At 38.5% G+C, this 15,177-nt stretch overlaps 3 protein-coding genes across 9 annotated transcripts; all 3 read left to right on the forward strand.

The window, feature by feature from the left end:
• The first annotated feature begins 404 nt into the window (after positions 1 to 404).
• LOC113683089 (uncharacterized) lies at positions 405 to 3,388 on the forward strand. 2 transcript variants are annotated; one of them, XM_027200290.2, is made up of 4 exons: positions 405 to 722; positions 1,908 to 1,986; positions 2,146 to 2,261; positions 2,488 to 3,388. In XM_027200290.2, the coding sequence occupies exons 1-4, from the start codon at positions 687 to 689 to the stop codon at positions 2,746 to 2,748; spliced, it is 492 nt and encodes a 163-aa protein (XP_027056091.2). In that variant the 5' UTR covers positions 405 to 686; the 3' UTR covers positions 2,749 to 3,388. The 2 variants fall into 2 exon arrangements, with proteins under 2 accessions (XP_027056091.2, XP_089054645.1); XM_089198519.1 differs by lacking the exon at positions 1,908 to 1,986 and having other exon boundaries at positions 619 to 722.
• A 620-nt stretch (positions 3,389 to 4,008) lies between these two features.
• LOC113683090 (uncharacterized) lies at positions 4,009 to 10,022 on the forward strand. Of its 5 annotated transcripts, none has more exons than XM_027200291.2 (4): positions 4,009 to 4,177; positions 6,945 to 7,023; positions 8,190 to 8,293; positions 8,817 to 10,022. In XM_027200291.2, the coding sequence occupies exons 1-4, from the start codon at positions 4,142 to 4,144 to the stop codon at positions 9,066 to 9,068; spliced, it is 471 nt and encodes a 156-aa protein (XP_027056092.2). In that variant the 5' UTR covers positions 4,009 to 4,141; the 3' UTR covers positions 9,069 to 10,022. The 5 variants fall into 5 exon arrangements, with proteins under 5 accessions (XP_027056092.2, XP_027056095.2, XP_089054647.1 ...); XM_027200294.2 differs by having other exon boundaries at positions 4,025 to 4,177; positions 6,948 to 7,023; XM_089198521.1 differs by having other exon boundaries at positions 4,039 to 4,175; positions 6,937 to 7,023.
• A 1,407-nt stretch (positions 10,023 to 11,429) lies between these two features.
• On the forward strand, positions 11,430 to 14,955 carry LOC113683088 (uncharacterized). 2 transcript variants are annotated; one of them, XM_027200289.2, is made up of 4 exons: positions 11,430 to 11,768; positions 12,941 to 13,019; positions 13,236 to 13,351; positions 14,107 to 14,955. In XM_027200289.2, the coding sequence occupies exons 1-4, from the start codon at positions 11,733 to 11,735 to the stop codon at positions 14,347 to 14,349; spliced, it is 474 nt and encodes a 157-aa protein (XP_027056090.1). In that variant the 5' UTR covers positions 11,430 to 11,732; the 3' UTR covers positions 14,350 to 14,955. The 2 variants fall into 2 exon arrangements, with proteins under 2 accessions (XP_027056090.1, XP_089054650.1); XM_089198524.1 differs by having other exon boundaries at positions 11,665 to 11,768; positions 12,235 to 13,019.
• Positions 14,956 to 15,177: the final 222 nt, after the last annotated feature.

Genomic DNA, 15,177 nt, shown 5'->3' on the forward strand with positions numbered 1-15,177 from the left:
AGGACTATTCTTTACAAAAATGTCGCCAAACTAAACAAAAGATGTAGTCAGTAAAACACAAAAGAAAATTGTGCTTAACATGAAGAATGTGCGGAAAGATTCACCCCGCACGGATAGTGTCTGAGGGCGCCAAGTTTGATATCTACTACATCGATTAACCAACAAGCGAGGGAAAATGACCTGACTAAAATAATTTGACTATTTTCCTTCACAAAAAAAAAAATTCCTAATAAGGTCATCCTGCAAGCATTTTACCCAGTAACCACTCAGCTTCAGAGCAAGAATTTTTTTGTTCTTGTAAAATCTACGCGAGGTCAGGAAAGTCAAAGCGAGTAAAACCAGTTTCCCAAAAAGCTCGTTCGTGGCGTGGGATGAATAAATTGGCTCTTAAAAACTTTGCCTTTGTCTTCGTTTGATTATCTCTCATATACTCAGACGTTTCGATTTCTTTCTTATAAAATAAACTTTTACAAATGTAATTCTTTGAAAACGAAACAATCGCTAGTCAGTTTCGTTATGTAACGCCGAGTCAGTGGTTTGAACTGTTTTAATCGTGACGTCACACCACCAACGCAACCAGCTTGTGGCTTATTATATCAGGTTGCGCAAAGATCACTTCATTACAAAACCGTCAGTTCTCATATCCTCATATCCAGTGCTACACGGGAGTTAGCCACAAATTCAACATGGTTCTACAGCAATGCTTGGCATGCAACGCAATGGTAAGGTTTAGACGCTTTAGGTTGGATTATGCTCTAAAATTGGGACAATTGGTCCCTCCAGAGTTATGGTTTGGCTCGCAGATATTCAAATTTGCTGTCGGTCGTTAATTTTCATAATCCTGACGGCCCTTAGTCAACCACGACAACATGAACAAGCTATATTCTGCTTAAAACGTTTTAAAAAACCTCGCTATGAATGACCCAAAATTAAAATAGGAAATCAGCCGATCAACAGTGGCTTAAATCCATAGCGTTTCGAGATTAAAATATGGCAAGAAATATCGACATTATATGCGTTTGAGGACGTTGGCGAGCGGGCGACACAATGATCGCCGGTCTTATCTGACATGAGGGAGCTGTCTACAGCGCTCTCTTCGACGCCAGATAGAGGTTGTAATTTATCCTTTTTCAAATACTCCGGTTTTTTCTTTTACAATTAGCAAGGGTTGGTTTGTTGGCAATCAATAATTACAATGTATATAAACAACATCTTTTGTGGAAAGATTCAAACTTGCTGAGGGAGTGTAACAATAAAGATTTCGAAACCAGACTTTACTGAGAAGCCCTCTCGCTGTGCTGTGGTAAAAAAATTCCGCGATGATTTTAGTTGCGTCAAAATGAGCTGTTACTCCAGAAGTTTGGTTTCACTGCTTTTTGTGAGCAATGGCTGTGAACTCAACTGCAGTAAAATATCGGAATCGTCTTGACCCCTGTTCCCTGACGCCTGCCCTGGCGAGCCAGACATCTTTGGTCAAAACCGATTTTGAAAGCAAGGACACGTGGGAACAATTTTTCTTTACCTACTCGTTTGATTCCCGATAAGTGAATATTCCGTTTACAGCGCTAGCACCAATTTTCAACCAGGGTCTGTTGACCGAAACGGGTTGTTTTCAACAAACATCCGACACCATCCTCGCCTAGAAAAGGGAAATATCTTCCTAAAGAGGGCCATTTTTCTTTGCCATTCAGATTAAAGACCTTCAGCTTAACTAATCCTCTCTGGAGCTGATTTTGAAATTTCTTATAACAAGGCGTTCTCCAGACGAACCGTAAAAAAGTGCAAATTAGTGCACTTTTACTTTCGTATATTTTCTTGTTGCGTTGAAATGCCATTTTTTTTTAACACGGAAGTTGTAAATTGTTTTAAAAAATACTAATGCTGTGATTCTTACCCCACTCCTGCAGATAACTGAATCTTGCCGGACATGCGTATGTGGTCACGTGCTCGAAGACGTCAAAGCAATCGCGGGAAAAAGATTCTCGGGCAAGTTTACAACTGGCCGCGCTCGCTTGCTAGATGGTTTAACTCACATTTATAAAAAAAAATGGATTGTTACATCGCTAAACTGATAGAAAGTGTGGTCTAGTTCTTAAATAATAATGAAAAATTAATCCGTGAACTTTGTCGTTGTTTTTCCCACAGAATACCGCGTTGAGCTGTATTCACGCCTGGAAAACAAGAGAATAAAGCAGTTGGTAAGAACAAACAGAAAAGCGAGCGGAAAGGAAACTACCCGACAGCCTCTGAAAGAACGCAAGGTATATTTAGGACAAACAAAATTCAGTGCTCAGCCCACAAAAATAATTCCAATTTTTTCTCCCCCTGATCGACTTAACTGAAACATCGAGTATTCATGTCTGAATTTCAAAATAACAATGTAAGACTCACACTTAAAACGAAGCTAATTCATCCTGGATTTCTCTGTGTAGAACTAGCCGTATGTACTGATAAATGTTTACCGTTTCGTTTTAAAATCTACGCTAGAGCAACCCAAAAGAATTCTTAGCTGTTACTTCAGCACTTAAACCCAAGACCTGTCCACTTGGCTCAAAAACATATCACCGAAGACCAAAAGGCAAACGTCTTTCGCGCCCTGTCAACACGCCATCCAGCGAAACAACTGCTGTGCCACCTGAACTAGTGTCCAGGCTTCCGAGTGCTCTGCAAGAAATTAACAGAAGATTGACAGGACAGAACTTGATATGGTGGACAATGCAGTTATCACAAACGCTACGCCAACGGTGAAAGAACCAAAGAGGGCATCAAAAGGAGAACTCAAACCCATGATGTGACTCACGTGTCGCTTTTGGATTTTATCCCATGATGCAGCATAAACTTGGTAGCCGTAATTGACTGATTTTTCGGTCTACGGCTGGTTTGAGAAAAAAATTTAAAAAAAGACATAGCGGTAACTCGCTTTCGTACGAGGGAACCCTAGAAAGCTTAGGGTTGTTTAACCAAACAGAAAAAAACAACTACATCCCAGTCCTGAAATGTGTCACGCGGACTGTGTAGGTGCTTTCACTGAAAAGATGAGCCGAAAAATACTCGTGCAAACCTTGATATGAGTAACTTTTCTATCTAAGTGAGGAGACAACGGAATTGATAAAATGCCGAGGACTTATTGATGGGCTTTAAGGCTGATGGACGATTTAACGGATAGACCACAATTTCAAGCAAGGAAAGAAATTGTCAGGCGTGGAAGCTGTTTTCAACCCCATATACAATTAGGGAGTCATTGTTATTTTGAGCAAAGCAAAATAGGCGTCATAGGACTCCTGCTTGATCATGTCATGACAAACATTTGTTGCCAAAAACAAAGGTTACATCATGAATGTCTCGAAAATGAAACTTATGCTGGTTGAAATAAAAAAAATTGACAATACTTATTTAGTCTGTAAAGGGATATGCAAAGGATGGACTAAGAATTCATTATAAATTAGATGATTAATCTAAAGTTGCTATAGAGTATGTTAAAGATCGCAATCGATCCAATGCATGATCGAATAAGGATGTCGACTGTTTTTTCGTTGTTTGTGGCAACTGACTGGCTGTATCCATGAAAGGGAGGTGTCGTACTATATCTATAATGTACTATATCTACGCAGTCACGCCTAACAGTTCTAGGTTTTATTTCACATGGCGTTTAAAAACATCAATTAACCTTTCGCCATAATTTTCCCGACTGTATAACGTCAAACGAAAAAGAAATGTTGAACGATTTAACCAAAGAAAAGATCCCGGCTTTCCAGATGAAAATGACTTTGATTCAAACGAAATGCATCTTAGTGCAACAATAAAAACTAGGAGGTATATTTTATTGACGTTGTATATATTGTAAACCTGAAACAATCGAATAGATATCTTTTCCCCACAACATTTAGTTCTGTATCGCCTACCTAAGTCCTGGTTCCAAGCGCCTTCTTTCCCCTTGATTGAAAGAAAATGGACATGACATCAGTTATCTCGCTTCGCCTGCTACGTCATAATCATGTGATGTTACTTATAGTTAAGAAAGCTGTATGATTATGATTTAGTGCTGTGTCAGCTTATTGATATTGCCTTGTTAGCAGGAAATAACTTTTTTTATAACGACAATTTAATACCTCGTTGGCCTTGATGTCACTGAAGTTTACAGATGGTGTTTGATCGTTGTATTGCGTGTAATAAGTTGGTAAGTTGCTTTAATGCACGGAATTCATTTCTCTTTGGGTTCTCTTGGGCTGAACTGTATTTTAATCAATGCCACGTCAAGTCTAGTGCAAGATTATTCCCAAACTTCATCTGGAAAGCATAAGTTCCCAATGGTTTTTTTATGCCAATGTGGACAATTTTATCATTAACACAGTAATGAATTGAACGCATATGAACAAGCCTGACCTTTGAGAGCAATGGTTGTTTCTCTAAAACGTGTTTAACTGACCGGAAATTGTTTTGATTAATTCATAGTGCACCTTTTCATCGACATAGACCTACAACCAACGAGAAATTTGAATTCTGAATTCTGAATTCGCACCACGTATTCATGTTGTCATTTTTGTTTTTATTGAAAACGTTTTTATGATATTCCGATAGTTTTCGTCAAACGCTCAGTCGATTTGATATCGTCAAACCTGGGAAGAACTTCTCGCGTGACACAAGTATGTAGTCACGACTTCTTCTTTCTGTGAACGCGATGCAAATTTAGATTGCTCTTGAAATAAGTGAAAAAGCTCCTTTTTCGGTTTAGTTAACCCCCAAGTAAGAATGTCACACATAAATGCCAAAACCGGATGCACGTGGAACAACAAATTTAAATGGAGAGTGGTACTCAATCTCCATTTCTTTCCGCCTACTTAAAAGACTTGATAATAACTTTTCTTTTAAAAATAGATCACATAATGTAATTGCACTCCAACCTATCAAAACATATTAAGTCATTTGCTTCGTAAAGAAAACTATGAAGCATTACTTGATAAAACACCCGAAGCCTAAATGGAAAGAACGACTCTGAAACGAACTTGGATGACGATTGACTCAGAACGCATACATTTTCAAGACAAACGAACCGTTTGTGAAGTTAAATTCTCCCGAGAAATTGTTAATTCACGGACATGATGTCAACGAGGGGGTAGATTCTTAAAGACACCATGGTGCTACGTCGGTGGGAGAGTATAGCAAGGAAATTTGGTATTATCAACTGGGTTGATAACGTAAATTGGCCACCGTTACGAGTTTCAAAGCTGACGTTTCGAGCGTTAGCCCTTCGTCACTCGCTCTGACCTAGGGCTAACGCTCAAACCGTCAGCTTTCAAACTCTTAACGGTGGCCCGGCAATTTACGTTATCAACTCAGTTTATGATACCAAATTACCTTGATACCATTGAGGCCGAGCTCGGAAAGCTTGCCTTGATTTTTCTCATGATGTATGTTTGTGGAGTTTAACGCCACTTAAGGGATCAGACAAGATTTACGTCCTACGTAATAGATAATTGCTTAGTAACAGGCCAATACAATCCTACGCTCGATAGCGTTCTTCGACTTTCCGTAAATTAATACTGATGTATTTGAACCTTTGATTAAGCTTTTTCATGGGAAGAGAGAATCTAGAAAATTGATAGTACTTCCTTCACACATCCACGGTTTCTATTTTCTTTCAGAGCAAGGGATTTCTTACATACCAATCATTAAAAATAAGGAAGTCAATAATTAAATGACTGGAGCGACAATAGAAGTTTTACGTCAAAGGAAACCGAGTACCGCACAAATGGTTCTGCATGGAATAAATGCACAGTTTCTTACCAGAAAGTTTAAATTAAAATTATGTGATTGTGTGAAGTAGATCGATTTTCAATTTTATTATTCTTCAATGAAAACAGAACCTGTTTGGCTTCGTCATACAGCCGGTTGAAAACAAGTTAAAATTTTCATTTCTTTGTGTAAAATATTTTTAAGTCATCTCAGCAACGGCAGCTTATTCCATGGAGCTACGTCAATACAGCTCACACATGCACACCTGCCTTGTTTGCAATCAATTCAATTTTGGAATTCACGTGACTCATCACTCGATACCGAGGCAGACTGGCCTGTGGCTTATTATTAAAGCTCGTATGTTTGTGGAATCTAGTGAGTCGTAACGCGCAGAAACATAGATATAATCATCTAAAGATTCCGTGATCTTTGCTATGACAAGATGGTCCTCCAACAGTGTTTGGCCTGTAACTCAGTGGTAAGATTAGAAATCTCCAGACTTTGAGATATTGTTATGGATGAATCCGCTTTTGGCAGCTGCTTTCTTTCCCGTAGTTTAAATATTCAAATCTTCCGTCGTCTGAAAATTTGTATTCTGTCTTCCTTTCTTCTTTTTCCCATCGTATCAGTACTCGTCTTTAATTTTGTGAAATATTCTTGCCTTCTTTTTTCCCCAAATTAGGTGTTCTGCTAATATTTTTCTAGTTTATCGGTCGATTTTCCATGTGTCGATATTCATGTAGTTCAGAGTTGAGAACGATCTAGACGTACCGCCCTTTCTGGTGCTGAATGACAAACACGCGTGGTAGGGCTTAACCACAATCCCTTTGGTAATGCTGTTATTTTCAAAACAGACTTAAATTTGAAGAAACCGTCGTAATAACTACGAATCTGGACAAACGAAAGGCAAAAATCATAGCAAAACCAAACTAAACTAGCGCAAGCCCGTTCGACCTCAGATATGCTCCTCACGACACGGCATCGTAGCTTAAAGGCGAATGAATCAAGCAAGCTTATCCCTGGAAAGATTAGAATTGATTTCACATAAGTAGGACTCAAAAGGTTCTTTTTATTTTTAAACTGCTTGCATGCTCCGCAAGATTTCCATTGTGGTGGGCGCAAGCGTAAGTGGAGAATTGTATCTCGGTATTTATTTTAAAATAGCCTAAGCAGCCACAAGTTTAATTTTCTCGCTCTCTCATCTGACTCAGAAGACTGACTCATGCACTTCATGTGCATGCGGCCACGTGTTTGAACACTGTAAGCTGATTGGTGGAAAGAGATTTTCAGGTAAGCCTTAATCATTATAAAGCAGACAGTCCCTCAAAGCTAAGAAGTATTTCTTGATGAATCATAAAAATTACAATTTCCTCCATTGTGATTGGTTTAAAAAGCTCCTATTTTCCACTAATTCGCTCGCCAAGTTGTTATCGGACAGTTTGCTATCGGGCAGTTCAATAAACCAATCACATTCAAAATTGTAGTTTAAATTAACCAATCACAACCTTTGTTTCAATAACCAAATTGTCAGTCTTTTAATCCAAATTTTCCCTTTCTTCCATAACTTGGCTATTTTTGTTTCTCGGGAATTGTAATTTTTGTGATTAATTGGTAATAAGACTTCGTGTCGTCCAATTCGGTCTGTAATCATACTCGTGATGAACGAATCGGACTACCGCTGCGCGGTCGTCCGACATGGTTGTCACTCGTATAATCACAAACCGACTCCACTCGGTCCTATTACCATTAATATTAATTATTTCTTTATTAATTTTGCGACTGTAATTCGCGTCTTCAAGTTGTCAAGTCCGGTAATGTATACGCCTCCCAGTAAATAAAGCTATTGATAATTCAGACCAATTTTCATTACCTATCCACTTCCACCATTTGATATCCTTCGGTAGCATTTCAAATGGATGTGTTATATTAGCTTCTGAGAATTGCATATTATTCAATCTTTTCCGAAGTTTAAAATGACGAGAAAAGGTCTCTTATTTTCATCATCATACCTTCAAACATAAATACTTATCGATTGAAGGAGAAGGTGTTGTCAGTTGCTATGGGTAAAAACTCACTAACTCCACGGGAAAACACCAACGTGAATTTATAACAATTTGCGATTGAAATCTGGAACATTTTGCAAAAAATTCGGTAACACCTGTATGTAATTTGCTTAGTTTTGAGTTGGGGGTGTAACGAATTCTTTATGATTGCTGGTTCCCACGGGAAAGAGTGAGTTTTGTTTCTCCGAGCCCCTCAATGCTGTCCTCAGCTTCGCCTCAGGGAATATTAGGGGGCTCGAGGAAACAAAACACACTAGTTCCCTTAGGGTCGGTCTTTAAGTGCTCATTTAAATCTAATTCACATGTTGGGAAAAGCCTGAGGGAAGAGTGTGACTCTCTCCATATGCCAGTTTTAAAATAGTTTACCTCACGGCACCTCTTCTCCTTTTCCAGAATATCGAGTGGAGCTATATTCTCGATTGGAAAACAGAAGAGTGAGAAGACTCACAAGGGAAAAGGGAAGAAAAACAAAGAATATTAAACAGACACGACTCGAGGTCAGGGAAGTAGTTTAACACTCGGAAAGTTAAAGTTTTCTTTCATTGAAGATAAATTGGTATCACTCATATTGCTCACATTTCAGTTTCATGGAAACCGGGCGCTTTCAAGTCGTATCAAAGTGTTAGTCATCCCACAAAATTTCCACCTTCGCATTTTTTTTCAAAGGTGCGATTACGTCTGGTCTTCATTGGAGACGTCAGCGGGATAGGAATCGATGAATGTCGCTATGCTTCCTTGCATCTTAATCTGCCCGTTGCCTATTTTTCTCGTTCAGTTATCAAGTTCTTTATTTGTGATGCGAGTTGATTAAGGGTTTGATTCCCCCAGTTTTCTCTATTGTTTATCATCTTCTTCGCTTGTCATTTTCATTCAAGCATTTTACATATCCCTATTGGCTTTATTGTGCTGCTTCTCCGATATGACAATAGTTTTGTAGGGCGCCAAAAAAAAATAGTAACATTTCATAACATCTGTTTCTATCATAAACACATATTGATCACTCACTTTTCTCATTCCCAGACTAGGGCGGCGGCAGATCAAACACCAGCAGCCATACATTTACCCCTTAAGAAGAAAACACAGACACCCAGCCAATCTGCTGCCCGACGAATGAAAGCCAAAACATTCAGTTCGCGCACAACTGGCTCTAAAACAAGCAAAACTTCCCCTCCCCCGGAATTAGTGTCCAGGCTTCCTGATGCTCTTCAGGAAATCAACAGAAGATTGACAGGACAGAATCTGATGTGGTGGACAGTTCGCTGGATGCAGTAACAATTCTTACTTTAAAGGACTTTCTAAACTTGAAAATATGCCACACTTCCTGTCAGCCTCAGAGAGGATTACAGTCAAGAGTCACGATATCGATTCTGAAACCATTCAAGACTATGCCGATATTTCCGTTTTTAGTTAAATAGGTGGGGTATTTTATTTAAACTGATTAGCCAGTTTCTGTATCTTTCCGCACAAATGCAAAGCATTCCAAATGATAGTAGGATCAACTGTTTGAAACTTCATCCAAGCAGAGGTGACCCGCCTAAAGATATCTTTTGTTTTCTTAAGTGCCACAAATCCTCTTTCATTTCAGTCTGATGCCTGAAAATAAATGAAGCCTGCAGTGCTCTTGTTTTTCGTGATTTGAGGGATTATGTAAAGAAATTATTTCCACCGAAGCTCTGACAAAGGTGCACTAACACGGTTTCAAAAAAATTGAACCTGAAAATGACAAAAATATTCTTGATTACTTTTTTTTTATTTTATACTCTCCTACGATATTAACAATACATTACTCAGGATACTGATTTAGCCTAACTTACGATATCTAGGCTACTTAAACTTGCTTTACAAAAAAATTTTCCTATTTTTTTTTTAACTCAAAGAAACTTGAAAAGAAAGAATGATATAATAACATTTTATCAAACGACTCTTACACAACTTCAATACAATTTTTGCACTACTTTTTTTTCGCAATACCAAAACCACTACCTACGAAAGAAATGACAAAACCAACCAAATTTAAAATATTAGCACCGTCAATAATGATATAACTAGCGTTACTTCTGGTATTCAAATGCGAACAAGACTATAGTAACGTTACGTGTACTAGTTAGTTTGTATAAAGCTCAGCGAAAAATTCCTAATCACTTTTAATAACGAGACAGCTGGGGGCAAGGCAGATAGCTAGATATGTAATGTAATCTTATCGCAATAAAAAATGTCGAAATTGTTTGAATGTGAAAAACCACTGAGGAGGAAAGATTTAAACTCTGCCAAGTCAGTCATGTGGAATAATTATGGCTCGTTTCCACATATTGTGGCGATTTTGTCATGACAAAAGCATGTACATGTATCAATTAAAAACAATGAAAAAAATAATGATAACTATTGTCGTAGGTGAGCTGACCTTCGAAGAAAAATAGTTTCAAGGTGAGTAATATTGGAGCAGATGCAAAAATGTCTTCCGGTCCATCATCTATTCATCATCCAAATGTTATGACATTTTTTAGGCGTTGGAAGTTAATGTTACCTTTTCTCGTTTTGTCTTGAGTTCAAACAAAGGTGTGGTCGGTAAATCACACTACATTACGACTATAACTGTTACATACAATCGTGCGGGACCACGAAAATCACATTAAAATGGTTTTCAAAAAATGTTATCTTTACACATTTCACTTCCTTCTTACAAAGTTTGGTTGCCGGCCGCGCCTCAATTTGAACTGAGAGGATTGTTGTAGCTAACCCTTGTTCTTCAGGGGAATTACACAGCAATTTCCGTACAAAATTCTCAGTTACTTCAAACAATTATAGGCCTTTTAGATTTTAAAAATTGGAAACAGCTCTATCAGCAAAAAATACGTGGAATTTTTCTCGTATGTACGTCACAGACCATTATACTCATAACAATTCATTTCTAATTTCCTATTTGACCGTTCTCAAGACACAGGAAACTTGTGAGTGGCTTTTATACCAAGCTCATTACAGTTTTTTTTTTTCAACCGAAATGATCTTCGACCAGTTCCCTGATGACAAAAAGAATAAACCCCTGAAGAAAGATTAGGAACTTCTTCTTCATCCCTGCTCAGTTACTTTGTTGACGTTTGTAATGATAAGAAATGAAAAAAAGAACAACAATTTTTGGCTTTAAACTACCCTCCTATCCAGGCAATCGAAAAGTGATTATTACGTAGAATTCTAGGTCATAGTAAAATGATGCCCGTGACGATCTGTATATAAGTTCAGTGTCTTAGGCAATTGGATTCACGATTGCCATGAATAGGGCTTACGCTTAAAAATGAATATTGCTGAACTAAACAAAAGTTATTTAATTAAGACATAAAAGACACCATACGTCAGGGGACTATAAGGTCAGTTTTAATCCTCACAGTCAATAACACTTCGGTCGGGCGCCAAGATTCTGGGACATTTCCTCGACCTAAGGAAATAATTTGTTAAAAAGACCATTTATGACTCTCCATTTATCGTTGTTTTGCCAACATTTTAAATGGCCGATCGCCCACTTCAACCTAAATGATTTCTGCTAGTGAAAATACATTCGGGGTCAAACAAGTCAATGCAAGTAAAACCGGTTTTACAAATTTAGTTCGTCCGTTACGTGGGATAAGTAAATTGCCCGTAAAAAAAATATCCTTTCAGGTTCGTTGTCTTTCCCTTTTAGTCCGGTGTGAATTCAGACATTTCTTTTTTTTTTCAAGAAACAAATAATTTTGAAAGAATTCTTTGAAAATGAATAATCGCTAGTTTTCGTTTGGTAAAGCAGAGTTAGTGATTTGAACCGTTTTAATCGTGACGTCACACCACCAACGCAAACCAGCTTGTGGCTTATTATGTCAAGTTGCGCAAAGATCACTTCATTACAAAACCGTCAGTGCCCACATCAAGAACTATACCAGAGTAAGCTGAGCAGGCCACAAATTCAACATGGTTCTCCAGCAATGTTTGGCATGTAACACAGTGGTAAGTTTTAAACAAATTTTGTCTCGAAATAAGATCATTATTCTACAAGAATGGTCTACGTCGCTAATATTCAAATTTGTCGTCGGTCGTTAATTTTCATAATCGCATGATCAACGGGCCTCAGTCCGTCACACAACATCGCACAACGCGCATTACATCGTTGCTCGAAAAGTTAAACATCACCGAGAATTAACCAAAGGGAAGTAAGAAAATCGGCTGACATGGCTGGGGTTTGAATTAAAGATTTCGAGGTAGAAACATGGCAAAAGACAAACTTAAATGCACGTTCAATTAGCGAGTGTTGGCGGGCGGGTGAAGCGACGGAGGCGGCTAACCCAGTACCGATCACTTCAAATGAACTGAGAAAACTTTTTACGAAGCAGCCTCTCCTCTGCACGAATATTGGCCGCCTGTAGTCATATTTTATATACTACGCTTATTCTAAACAAAAGTAATTTGTTCGCAGTGAAGAAAAATTCAAGATATAACTTGTCAGCAGAAATGTTCGGTGGGCGTAACAAAGATATCATCAACCCAGACTTCAGTTGGAACCCTTCTCAGTGATTTGTCGAACGCACAAGCGAAATGCTTTACAAAGAAATCCTTGACGCAATATGTATTCACACTGAACAAATTTGGCTTCGAGTTTCCCTTCTAGTAAGCCTCAGCTGAAATTTAACTGCGTCCCAAAATATCGGAATCGACCTGACCTCTATCCCTGATGCGCGCCTCAGCGAGCCAGACAAAACGCGTCCTTTCACAGTCTTCCATTTTCCAAAATCGATGTCAAAATTATGTACAATTATGACAAATTAACCTTAACAGAAGAATTTCATTCGTTTCGTTTTTCAGCGTCGAATGCACGAGATTTTTTCAGCATTTCTAGCTTTTCCGTAGAACAAAACGAGTCTAAATTATGGGCAAACGCCGAACAATGCTTTTTTAACACGCCCAAGCAAAAGAAAAATGTGCCCATAGATGGCGTTCAGATCACTTGCATGAGTGAATACTCCCAGTTCCTCTAAAACTCACTTGTAGCAACGAATTCTTCAGATCACCGTAATCAAATGCAAATTAGCAAATTGTATCCTTGTTGAAGTTTCGTGTTGCATGAAACGCGGAAGTTGTACTGCTCCAATACTGACATGGTCATCCTTTCCCTCCCCCCGTAGATGACAGAGTCTTGCAGGTCATGCGTTTGTGGTCACGTGTTCAAAGACGTGAGAAAGATTTGTGGAAAGAGGTTCTCAGGCAAGTTTCCTATTCAGTTAGTGAAGAAAGTTTAATCCGAGTGGGTGAAAAACATTTATGAATCTATAGACAGTTTGAAAAGCCGCGCAATATCAAGTTTCTTTTTTAATTTCTATGCTGTTTAAGTGGCCTGTAAGCCTGTGCCAATACATTTTGATCATCTCTGAAAATACTCTTGAAGACAAACAGTGAAATTTTTTGTTGCTTTTCCTGCAGAATATCGCGCTGAGTTATACACACGCTTGGAAAACAGGAGAATAAAACAGTTGGTACGACAAAACCGAAAAGCCAGCGAAAAGGGAACTTCCCAACAACCTCTCAAAGAACACAAGGTACTTACGTGACAGAAAAATAGAAAATTATTCTCGGCGAGCCCAGAATAATAAACAGGTCAAGCCTTTTCTCCCACTGATATCGACCTTGAAACTCGTGGTTTTCCCTGGAGTTCGCTCGAGTGGAAAGGGAGGACAGAGAGGCGAAATGCTATGTTTTGAATGGACTGACTTATAGAGTTATCACAGATAGAATGACCGTTTGTTTTCATCACTTCCGAAAACTCGCTTAACGTTTAAGAGTCATTACCGTGGATCATACTGAAAGAGCCTACAAAAAAATAACAACACAAACGAACATGATATCTTTCCGCAAAGGAGAACTTGCATTAGAAATTGAATAACTGCCATTTTGAAAGTAGTAGTCATGGCATCTCACTCTGAAGTTCCAAAGCGCGAATTGTAGAGACAAGCATTTCGCGCGCACCTGGCGCGAACTCACGCGCGTTTGATAACAAATCGAGTCTTGGGTCAAGGAATAGAGTTGCAAAATTCGCAAAAAAGTCGTTAAAGATTCAGTAGCATGAGACGATCCGTTATTTTTCGAGTTCTCAGCTAAGTCATTCTAAAGCTCATTTGATTTGCTTGGACCACCTTCTTTTTCAGGAAAATATAGTATAAAATAACAGAACTCAACCTTATACTGAGCCATCACGTCAGTTTTCCAAAAATAGTCAAATTTAAAAAAGATAAACAATTTTTTGGCTAAATATTATACCCGTAAGCAATTTTTTTCTTTCAACTTTTAACCATAGGGCAACCGGGAAGAATCTTTAGTCGTTGCTTCAGCGCTCAAACCAAAGACCCACTCAGTTCATTCTAAACCACTTCACCGAAGAATAAAAGGCAAACGATATTCGCGCCCAGTAAACCCACCATCAAACAAAACAACCAGCGTGCCACCAGAACTAGTGTCCAGGCTTCCAAGTGCTCTGCAAGAAATCAACAGAAGACTGACGGGACAAAACTTAGTATGGTGGACAATGCACTTATTATAACAGCTACGACCATCACAGGATCAACTAAACAGGGAGCGAAAGTGACTTCTGATCATAAATGGTCATACACTGTTACCAGGTAGCAGACATAGTTTCAAGACAAATCTGGTATCTGACCTGAGTTTCGCGCTGACAAACACGCTGAACTGAATCACATTAGTGAAGGAAAGCGTTTCAGACGCTTTAAAAATTGGTGTCTTCGGCTTGTTTTGATGCAGTAGATTATCAAAGTCCGAGGAACATTACGATGTTTGGATAACTATGATCTCGAGGAAGGAGATAGAACTGTTAACTATATACAAATTTTATATTTATACCTTTTATTGGAAAAATATCTCGGTCCGAACCCTTATCTACTTGTAGATAAGGAGCGACTCATATTATCTACAGGCATTACGGAAACCGGTCATCAGTCGTTTCGTACCCATCTCGGTCGATTTGTACCCATTGAACTGAGTCGTTTAGTGCCCATACTGATAAAGTTAAGTATGTTAAAATAACCGAATTTATTACCGTTATAACAAAGGGGGAAAAATTACATTTACATTAGCTTTTGTTGTTATAAACAGTACACTATGCTATTAAAAATATCCCAATTGTTTAGTAGTTTATCGCAATATAATTTTGCTTGTATCTGACTTGCTAGACTCTACTAACTTGTCGTAAGTAACAATCAACGCAACGCGCTGATGTTTCGATTGAACGTAGATTGGGAAGGATACGAATCGAGACTACACGCACTCGTGTTACGTGTTGCTATCATTAAATTTCCTTTAAGACCACCTGGAAGGTGAAAAGGAAATGCAGGGGTTTTTATGGACGTGATGT

The sequence above is a fragment of the Pocillopora damicornis genome, chromosome 2 (assembly GCF_964200805.1).
Source record: "Pocillopora damicornis chromosome 2, jaPocDami1.2, whole genome shotgun sequence".
Lineage (NCBI taxonomy): Eukaryota > Metazoa > Cnidaria > Anthozoa > Scleractinia > Pocilloporidae > Pocillopora > Pocillopora damicornis.